General features: G+C 44.7%; 1 protein-coding gene across 2 annotated transcripts; it reads right to left on the bottom strand.

Annotated features, from left to right (window-relative positions):
• Positions 1-2,923: 2,923 nt before the first annotated feature.
• STMN1 (stathmin 1) lies at positions 2,924-10,562 on the bottom strand. 2 transcript variants are annotated; one of them, XM_020803267.3, is made up of 5 exons: positions 10,429-10,562; positions 7,554-7,608; positions 6,702-6,874; positions 5,519-5,710; positions 2,924-4,597 (listed from the first exon to the last, which is right to left on the bottom strand). In XM_020803267.3, exons 2-5 carry the CDS (start codon positions 7,564-7,566, stop codon positions 4,526-4,528), a joined length of 450 nt encoding a protein of 149 aa, XP_020658926.3. In that variant the 5' UTR covers positions 7,567-7,608; positions 10,429-10,562; the 3' UTR covers positions 2,924-4,525. The 2 variants fall into 2 exon arrangements, with proteins under 2 accessions (XP_020658926.3, XP_078236074.1); XM_078379948.1 differs by lacking the exon at positions 10,429-10,562 and adding an exon at positions 9,266-9,326.
• Positions 10,563-11,022: the final 460 nt, after the last annotated feature.

Below are 11,022 nucleotides of genomic sequence, written 5' to 3'. Positions count from 1 at the left end.
TAAGTCTGTTTGGTACTTGTTGCCGTTTCTCCTAATTGGAGAACGCTGGGGGAAAAATATTTTCCATAGAATGACCAAGGGCAAAGAACTGGATAATAATCACCATGGAGACCAGATATGCACGTTTTATAGAGTACTGTAGATTAAAAAGAAAACAACAAACAAAACTGAAAGGTAGATTGCAAAAAGATTCCAACAGTCCAAGAATTAAAAAAACGGTGCATGCTGATTACATATAAGAATCAAGAATCCCCCATCTCTCATTTACTGAAAGATCTCACAATAGGTCTGTTTGGGAGTAATGGGAAATTACTACTGTACTGGCATGGAATCAAACCCCCACCCCCTAGGATTTTTCCCCCCTGCCTGGGAAGTGAGACAAAGAAGCCGCACTCAGTTCAGTTAATATGAATATGGGCACGCTGACAATTACCTGTAAGTCAAGAAGCTAAATGCTGTATAACGAAAGCCAGGGCTCAGTTAGGGTAGCCTGTGGGCATAATAGCCAGGACAGGAGCTTTAGATTGCACACACAGCAATACCATTGGCTTCAAATTCACTTTGAAATCATAAACCATAGAATGAAAAGGTGTGACACATTTGCTGAATTAGTCCCAATTGCTCTTTGTTCCATCTGTTCTAGAGGAATTGCAGTTCATTTCCCACTGTGTTTGTTAGCCCTGAACCAGCCCGAGCGCTCCCTGTTAGAAACCAGGGGCAATCCCAGTGATCAGTTTTTTGTCCCAAAAAAGGTAAAGGTTCTCCTTGACAATTTGTCCAGTCATGTCCGACTCTAGGCGGCGGTGCTCATCTCCATTTCCAACCCATAGAACTAGCATTTTGTCCACAATCCTCCGTGGTCACATGGCCAGCGTGACTAGACACAGAACGCCGTTTAGCTGCTCAGAGTGGTCGATTTGACCAGATGAGCGGGGTATAAATCAAATAAATAAATAAATAAATAAATAAATAAATAAATAAATAAATAAATAAATAACCTTCCCTTCCCACTGAGGTGGTACCTATTTATCTACTCGCATTTTTGCATTTTGCATGCTTTCAAACCGCTAGGTTGGTGGGAGCTGGGACGAGCGACGGGAGCTCACTCCATCGCATGGATTCCATCTTACGACTGCTGGTCTTCTGACCTTGCAGCACAGAGGCTTCTGCGGTTTAACCCACAGCACCACCACATCCATCTTTCCTACTTGTAGACAAAATCCTGTTAGGGAAAATTCCATGTCATGTTAGTACACGGGGGGGGGATGACATGCGGAAGCCACCTCCCTGAAGAATGAGGCCCATGAGCTGTTTCAATTGCAGAGATCACCAAACACTCATTTGGGCAACCCCTAAGCAACAACAGCACACTGTTGGCTGATCCTTCCACTCCAGAAGCACCACCAGATCACTTCTGACCAGGAGGAAGAGGATGTGAAGATCTTTGGAATTTGATCCAAGTTATTCTAAAACATCACACACACACACAGTGGATGTTTAAAGTAGGAAGCACCTTCTTCCACAGTAGGTTCCAGGAATCTGGAGGCCTGGTGCCAGAAAACCTTTGTACAACAGCCTTATATAATCCTTAGGGAAGAGCGAAGAGCTCTAATGCTCCCTGGCGCAAGCAGCCAGAATGGTCTCCAAGTGAGTCTGCAGATCATTAATATACGCATTACCAACAAGTTACAGTGGAACCTCAACTTACAAAGGTCCCAACTTATGAACCGCTTTGTTCGCAAAATTTTGCTTCAACTTGTGAACAGAGCTTGCGAACAGGGTTGTTTCTGTGCTTTTCTTCTTCTTCTTCTCTTTTTTGCAGTCCCAGCGTGGGACTTGCTGTTTTTTATTTTTGGTATTTTTTTGAAATGCTGGAACGGATTAATCCCGTTCCCATGCATTTCAATGGGAAATGGTGCTTCGACTTGCAAACACCATTCCAGTAGATTAAGTTCGTAAATCGAGGTACCACTGTACTAACTCAGCATAGCATATTTAGTTCTACACACACATATTTACAAATTAACCCTTAGTATCCAGGAGCTGAGACCAGTGCTGCTATCTAGAGACTGCACTGGTAACTTAAAGCAACTGATTCCTTTCATAGTAGTTTTCAGTCACATGAGAATTTGTCCCAATGTAACACAATCTATATTGTTATTTTTCATTCCATATTTTACAAAGCTGTTTATTTATTTCATTTATAGCCTGCCTATCTAGTAAATTGTGACCACTCTAGGCGGCTGTTAATGAATAACAGAAATATATTAAATCTGCAGACCACTTAAGTATTATATGATCTATCCTAAAGTTTAACAGACTGATGGCAAACTGGAAAATCCAAGAAACAATAAATATACTAAGGACTGTACTGGAGCATTTATAAGATTACTCATCTAGAAGTTTCAATTTTCCCCCCTTTCAGTAATGTTTACCACTCACAACACAGTTCTATAACAGGGCATAAATTCACCCATTTTCCATTCTCTTGAGAACTGTAAAACTACTAGATCCCTAACTGCTTTGGAGCTCTGCTTTTCAGACTGAACGCGTGTCTTTAAGACTGATTCTTAATCACAGTGCTAGACACACTCACCTGGGGAATAGGCCCGCTGACTTCAACAGGACTTCTGCATAGACACACATGGTATTGTGTCTCAAATTCTCACTTTTTATTTTAATTTTAAACATTTAACTGTTAACATTGTTCATGCTTTCAGCTTTACAATTACTGGTAACTTCAAAACTACTAATTTTTAAAAATGTAGATCAACTTCGTAACTAGGTACAACAATCCAGTCACACTCCTCTATGCTTCTTCTCTCCTACCAACACACTACTTTCAAAAATGTTTGGGAAAAAAAACCTTTTCATCAGTGGGAAGACATTTACTATCTAAAGACAGCAAGGAAAAAGCACCACATTTAATTAAGTCTATTTATTGATGACTGACTAAATCTACCAAGTTACAGAGATGAGTAATTAATTTTTTATATGTTGATAAAATGAGCAAGTAGATCAAAAACACATCCGGACAGACATGCACAGGAAGCAGTTTCACATTTATACCATTAAAAATACAGCATGAAGAACCTGCCACCAGTCATTCTACTTTAGTAAGAAACATTCCAAGGGCAGGGCAGGGGAAGAAGTCTCGAATAACAGCATCCCTTGTATCAAGATAGGTTGGCTACAAAACAGTACTAGGTCAGCAATTCTCTGTATTGTAGCTGGGAAAAACCATTTATTCCTTAAAAGACTCAAACATTTATTTAGTATTATAATTACAGTAACTGTTTGCCACACAAGTTTATCTGTTGAAATCTAAATGTAAAAGGTCTGAATTCCTAATATGTCTGCATCCAGCGCAACATCCAATATTCCACTGTATAGTATTTTGCCACATGGTGGAGCTGTTCAACTAGCAAATCCATTCACCATTGATACCCCAAAAGCACTAATTAAGTACATTCATCATACATTTCCTTTGCTATCACTTCCATGCAGCCAATAACTGGAACACATATCCTATGGCATGTACTTCACTACAGCTGGAATTCCCTTTTTATGCACCGTTTAAGGAAGCCTGCTTTAACAAATCTAAATTATGGTATTGCTTTAAATTGAAAAAACAATTGATTCAAATAGTGAAGACTAAATATCTGGGACCATCAAAGCTTGTCCTTCACCCCCCAATATAGATTTACTGCTAGATATGAAATTAGAGCAGAATCTCCAAATTTCTTAACCTGGTCTTGCGGACTTCCATCTCCCCCTGCCTGTAAAATGAGACTTCAAAAATCAACAGGCAAATGCTTTTGAAATCAGATCAGGTCACATGTTAACAAGAGTTATTTGTTAGAAGTGCAAGCACATACAAGGAGGGAGGTGGCTCTCAACTGTTTGAACAAAACAGCAGCTGACAACTGCTGAGGTGCAAGACAAAGCTCTTATTGTAAACCAAAACAACAGGCAACAATTCTAAAGAAAATGGCCACTATGGAATAGCACTAGCCACTGGATACAGGAATATTGTTTACAGGCAGTTTCATTCAAATATTGCATTAAAATGTTCTAGCCATAGCTACGCTTGGGTTGCATATTTAGTCATGCTAATCTCAGAAACAGTCACCTGTGATAACAGCACTGTGCAGCTTTATTAAGTCACTTGGTTACAGTAATATTGTTAAGATGGACAGATTCTGAAGTGTAACAGATTCAGCATGAACATTACACTACATATTCCGTTCACAAATGTCAGAGCTGAATACAGCACTAGCCATCAATCCAGGAACAAACGCACTGGAATAGAAGAAATGCAACAAGATAGCTACACTGGAAAGACAACATTTTAGAAAAAGAGTGAACATGAAAGGGCTCCCCTCTAATTCCCCAAAGCAAGTGTACAGTTAGATCTAACTATACAGCTCTACATCAGTTTTCTAGAAACTTAACAAAAAACACTGGCCAAAACAGTCTTTGGATATTTAGACAAAGGGGAGAAAAGTCAGTTTCCAGGATGAAGTCAGTCGCTGTCGTTCTCACCAGATTCTTTGCCTCCTTCTTTGTTCTTCCGTACTTCTTCAATATGCTTGTCCTAGTAAAGCAGGAAGAAGACAATGAGACACCACCTGGCTCTTCATGAGTTTCAGTCCCACAGAAAAACGGTTCTTTTGGTGTGAACAGAACATTGACCCTGGACTGAAATAACTCCAAATTTGGAGCAGCCTCTACATTCTTGGACCTAGAGCTTCAGGATAGGATAACAATGGGAGTCAAGCAAATTTGCACTCTGTAATTTAAGTATCAAGATGCACGTTTTTCACTCCAATTGGCTAAAATAAATCTTTAATGGAGATACCTGTAGGTTTTTAAGTGCCAAGACGTGCCTCCAACTCAGTACAGTTTTCCCCTATAAACAGTCTTGACTGTTAAAAAAAAGGTTGTCCTCTAAAGAACACATTCAAAACAGCCCCTGCTATTCAGGAGGGGGCAGCAGGGGTCACAGAGTGAAAAAATAAAGAACTATCTGCAACTACTGCACTGAATCCAGACTTAGCTCAGTAGTTTTGCTGGCACTGGAAAAGGACACAGCAGCAATTCTAGCCTATTCTTCCACCTTCAACTGCCTGAAGAACTGTTTGGGGGGGGGAGGATTAGAAAAACCTGGGAGGTGAGTCTGAGGAGTGCAGAAGGAGGCTACTTGAACACATTCACTTCCTCAAGCAACCCTTCCCCCCACTACATTCCTGTTCTCTCCAATACTGGAAAGAATCTTCTGTAAACTGAAGGCTGTCTGGACCTAACCCTGCATACTGCAGCTCTTCCAGCAGAAATTGGATGCTTGGCAAATTATCTAGCTACTGGTCTTGCTAACTTTTCACCAAAAGTTTAGATCATCCAATACCTGCTTTTGTAAAACCATCATGTCACAGAAACATGTTGGCCAATCATGCACTGTTGTTGATGTAACTGGTAATCCAAGACCATTTCCGTTTACTACTTGAAATCTACTTACCTTCTCTCTCAAGCGTTCCAGTTTAGCAGCCATTTGTGCTTCTCTGTTCTCTTTGTTTGCTTCCATTTTGTGGGTCAACTTTTCCTCTGCCATCTTGCTGAAGTTGTTATTCTCTTCAATTGCCTTCTGCAGCACTTCCTTTTCATGCTCTCGTTTCTCAGCTAGCTGCTTCAACACCTCGGCTTCATGGGACTAGAATACAGATCAATTCCATGTTTAGTTGAAAGTTATCTATGCAAGTTTCAGTTGCTGGCTGTGAAAACTAAGACTTGACTTAATCCCAGTCTGCTGTCAGATTGCAATTACAACAGAGGCTGAAATCATCTGCCCTCGTTTTCCCTTGAAACCTCTTCTCCATTTCTAGACTACTAATAGATCACATGGGACTCCTTCGAGGAAAATGCTTAACAGAACCAAATAGTTCAAACAGAACTATAGCAATGTTGGAATCTCTAGCCTTCTACTAGTTTCTCAGTTTTTAAAAAAAATATTAGGAAGTACTATAGCAGTTACACAGTTTCAGACTTTAACCACAAGCTACAGAAAGCCTGTATGGTCTAGCACAGTGGCCCCCAATATAGCATCTGTGCAGGGGGTGGTGTGCATGAGTGGGGCACCCGTGGATGGGGGGGGGTGTACATGCGTGCAATCCGTCTCCCCGGCCCAGTCCTGCTAAGGCCACGGCCCGGTTCCAGGTTGCAGACTGGGGACCCCAGGTCTAGCACACAAGAGTATCAGACTAGCTCTTAGAAGATCTATATTCAACTCCCACTTGGTCTTGAAAACTCACTAGGGATGGCAATGATTAGCCATTCCTGGAACATCTCACACACCAGGAAAACCCTACAAAAGGCTGTCCTAAATCAGAAGTAACCTGACAGCACATAACATACAATACTGTTTACAGCTAACATTTACCTCTAAATGTTTAGATTTCTGACACTGGCTGAAAACCACTAGCACAAAGTTACAGCATGTAAGCCTGATGATGTCATTAGCCATGACTGTCCCCAAAAGCATTTCCAGGACAAAAAGCAACTTAAGGGAGTGCAAGAACCTGGCCTGGGGTAGGCAGTACAGGGGAAAGGAAACTTTTAAAAAAACATATGGCCGCAGCTGATAACACCATTAGATTTATGTGGTGTAATTTTATGCTAACGGATTTCAGTCACTGTGTATTTACCTTACGTCTTTCTTCTGCAGCTTCTAGCTTCCTCTGAATTTCTTCCAGTGAAAGGTCTTTCTTCTTTGGAGGTGAAAGAGGAAACTCTGGAACAGCTTCTTTTGAAGGGGGGCCAAGTATCAATTCAAATGCCTGTCCAGAAGCACGTTTTTCTAGTTCTTTCACCTGAATGTCTACAAGAAATATTGTTACTAGTTGCTATTGTCAGTACCCTGCACCACATCATGTTTCTAAACAAAAAGCTACTTAAAAGCATGCAGCTCAAATTCCAAACATCAGCACTATAGGCTTAAAATCTCTCAGACTGTAAACATAGCTTCCCCTTCCTCCAAGATCTTCAAAGTAGTGTATGGGCACTAGGGAAGAAGTGACAAAAAGGAAATCTAATTTTAGAAGATGTCAGTCTTTCTGCATATTTTAAAATGTTTACATTCAAGTGGTATATAGCCTGCTAGTTTTACCATTATTCAAACTAGAACAGAAATGCTGATATTTGAAGGGGAAGAAAAGACAGATCTAATCACCTACAGTTGCCATGGGGAATCTACAGAGTCGAAGCCTACATATATTCACATTTGTCAATGTGACAACTGTGCAGCAACTGTGTCAGCAAACCCACACTGCTTTATCAGACAAGTCTAGAACCCAAACACCAGTGCTGTTCAACATATACATTTATACTTATACACACAGAGACAATATTCTTTAGATTATATACACTATTCTTTGAATAACGTAATCCCAAAGCATGACTAATAAATTAAGCCCACTAAAATAAACTTCCAACTGTTGCTGAATGCTGAAAAGGCATTACTTATAACAACTGTCATCAATACTGTCAACAGTACTTACCAGAAGATGCCATGGCTAAGATAAATTCCAAATGCAGGATAACAGCAAAGAAATACTAAGGAAACAGAAACATCAAGTTGTGATTTTTTGCAAGATTAAATGTTAGGCTTTCAAGACTAAGCAAGATAGCACAGCTACTTTCCCCTCCCAACAGCTTCTAGCCCTTTGTGTTTAAGGTTTAGAAGATATGTGAAACAGTACATCTTAAATAAGGGCAACCAATATGCTGTATGTAATGTAGTAAACAAATTAGGATACCCAGGATTACATTATGAATTAATTTCTATCTAAGGATTACAGGGTCACTCTGCTGAGAACAGTTTCAGAAAAAAATGCTGCTGGGTATTCATTTCAGCATTTACAATTTAACTACTGGTCAAATGGCTGAGGAGTTCAAGGGTTGAGCTGTCACATACTAAATGACTGGGTAAGGCAAAAGAAATCCAATAACCACTGGCCTGAGGTTGGTTCCCAGCATTAAGGAAGCATTCAGTACTGCATGCTCACACAAAGAAAAATGGTATCAAGTGGCTGTGTTTCAAAAGATACTACATTCTATCAGAGATTAAACTGCTAGGGTGAAACAATCAATTCTGTTGGTGGTTGTAGGTTTTTCGGGCTGTTTGGCTGTGTTCTTAAGGTTTTTCTTCCTAACGTTTAACCAGTCTCTGTGGCCAGCATCTTCAGAGGACAGGAGTCAGAACTCTGTGCTCTGGCTCAATTCTGGCATTTTTGTTAGTCGTGAAGCAGATCTTTGTCTTATACTGCCTTATACACAACTGGAAAAGGACATCTTGCCCTAGGTTAACATTTAAGACTTCAACCTAAGCATCCATTTCAAGCAATGTCCTCTTTATTTAGGGTTACAGTAATAAATCTGTGCCCATAGTTCTTAAACAGGCAGCAGGCAGGAGACATACGAGGCTGGTGAGAAAGACATACCAGTTTTTCCTCCAAGATAAAATGAATGCATCTGGAACTGAAAATATCTCTGGCATGTTATGGGTGTGCACATTTGCTGCTTGTTACTGGTACCAGGGAGTTTAATCACTCTTCTGCTTAACATGGGAAGGAGGCAGTATTTAAAAATAAGTTTCTGGCACTCAATGATTTAAAACATTTCTAGCCATGATCATTAAGCCACTCGGCAGGAATGCTCCATCCGTCCTGTCCATACTGACAATTATGTGCTACTCTACGTATGCTACTAAAATCCTTAGAGTGCTTCTTCAGAAAGAAAGAGGCGTTCCCTTTCATCCAGCACCCTATATCTGCAAAGCCATTGTTGCTGCTATCTTTGTGAATGCTCAAGGCAGGAAGGATTAACCTGCCAGGAGCAAGAACCAGAACGCTCGCACTACATGGCCACGAATAAAGACATCCTAAAAAAAAAGGCAAACTGAATTTTAAAATCTCAGCTCGAGTCATCCAGGTCTTCTTGAAACAAAATCCGAATTTGAATGAGAACCCGAAACAAAAGATAAAGACCTGATTTGCTTCCCTTCCGAGGCAGACAAAAGGTCTGGAAGGTGGAATATACTGTGCAAGGGGAAAAAAAATTTTTTTTGGGGGGGGGGAGGGATCAGAAGCAGCGAACCTTTCCTAAGCTTGCAAAACGAGCACGGCTGGGGTAAAAAAAAATAAAATGAAATGAAACAACGCCCTATAGTTAGGAAAGGGGGGGGGGGAGAGAGAAAGCCCCCCCCGCTCACCCATTCACGAGGGCGGGCACCAGCGAGCCTCCCGACCAATCGGCGCGCGACCAGAGAGAGCGACAGATGGGGGGGGGAGAGAGAAAGCCCGCGGCCGCCCCGAGGCCCCGCCCACCCCACGCGCCGTTCTAGAAAATCGCTCCGAATTCAAACCGCCTGAGAGCGCGCGCGCGCGCGCTGCCGCCACGCCGCGGAGGCGCCTAACGGTAACATCCGGGCACCTGCGCCTCGCGCGCCGTCCCGCAGCCACCACCACCACCACCACCCCCGCCCGCTTCTGGGGATCAACACCGGAGCGCCTCCTCACTCTCTCCCCCCCGCTTCTTCTCCCCCCCACAGCCCCAGCGGGGCGGCGGCCCCTCCCGAGTTGGCTCCGCGGGCGCGCTTTCTCCCCTCCAGTTCCCTTGTGTGTGTGTGGGGGTGTTTCCCTCGCTGCTTTCTCTCTCCCCGCTCCCCACGAAAGCGCTCCAGGAGGCATGCCTATCCCCTTCCCCTGTCGTCCTTCGCCCAAGGAGCCTCGGAAGGCGCCCTGAGGGAGGGAGAGAGCGGGCCTGGCGCCTCCTCCTCCTCCCTTGAATCCCCCGTCGGGGCGCCGCCCCTTCCCCTCGAACAATAGGCGAGGTCCTGTCAAAAAGGGAACGGAGGGGGGGAAGGAGGACCGGCCCCACCGCCGCGGAACCGACTCTGCACCGCCGCCCGCCCGTTGGAGGAGGAGGAGGGGGGGGCCGACGGTGGCGAGGGAACAATAGCCGAGCCTTCAAGACGGACTACCTCGCTCGCCCTCCTTTGTCTTGCTGCCGCCGCCGCCGCCCCACTCGCTCTGGTCAGCAGAACAGCCCCTTCCTACGAGGAAAGGGCCAGAGAGAAGGGAGCCGCCTCAGACTAAGCGGCTCCTGTCACCGAACCCCACCCAGTCCCCACCTTTGTGTAAGTGTGGGGAAAAAACAACCGCCCTATATAACGCTCCGCCGCCGTCTGGCCCGTCTCGTTATTTAAAAAAAAAAAAAAGCCCGGCAAACAGACCTCGACCGAAGCGTCCCTATCTCCACAACCTCCTTCCCGGCCCCCGCCTGAGGGTCCACCATATGCGCGCGGCCCACCTCAACACCCCCCCTCGCCCGTACAAACACACATATTTAGACGCACGCCGCCGCCGAGCCCACCTGCTCTCGCCGCCGCCACACACCGACTCCGCTCGCGACTGCCCTGCCCGCGCCACAAAAGCGCCAAACAAAGGCACGTGACCGCGCGGGGGGCCACGCCCCTTATTGGCTCAGAAGGGGCGGCACGTGCCGCGCGGTGGGGGGGAGGGGGCGGGGGAGGAGAGGGGGACAACGAGGGGGGAGGGGGAGGGGAGGGCGCTCCTTCGCCCTTGGGCATGATGGGAACTGTAGTCCGGAGATGATAGATTATAATGGGGGGGAGAAAGGGACTGAGGAAATGGAGGCAGTTTGGGGCGGGTGGGCAGGCAAGGCTTAGTGGGGGGGGGGTCTTGGTGCTGAGCCGGCCGTGTGGGGTCAGAGACAGAAGCCACCCTTGGCTTCCAGTGCCTGGTGAGGGGAGAGGGGCGAGACCCTCTCCCTTTGTGCCCCTTCTCTTCGAGGGCCGCTCCTGGCCCTCAGAAGCCCCCCCCACTGAGGTCTTTCGGGGCCTGGGGGGGCACACGGACAAGGAAACAGGCCCCCCCTCACACATGCACCCTATCTGACCCAAGTTCACCTGGAAAAGGTGTAGAGGAGAGCGGTTCAAAGGATGAT

This window comes from Pogona vitticeps, chromosome 9 (assembly GCF_051106095.1).
Source record: "Pogona vitticeps strain Pit_001003342236 chromosome 9, PviZW2.1, whole genome shotgun sequence".
In the NCBI taxonomy this organism is placed as follows: Eukaryota; Metazoa; Chordata; class Lepidosauria; order Squamata; family Agamidae; genus Pogona; species Pogona vitticeps.
This window is presented reverse-complemented; position numbering and strand designations above follow the sequence as displayed.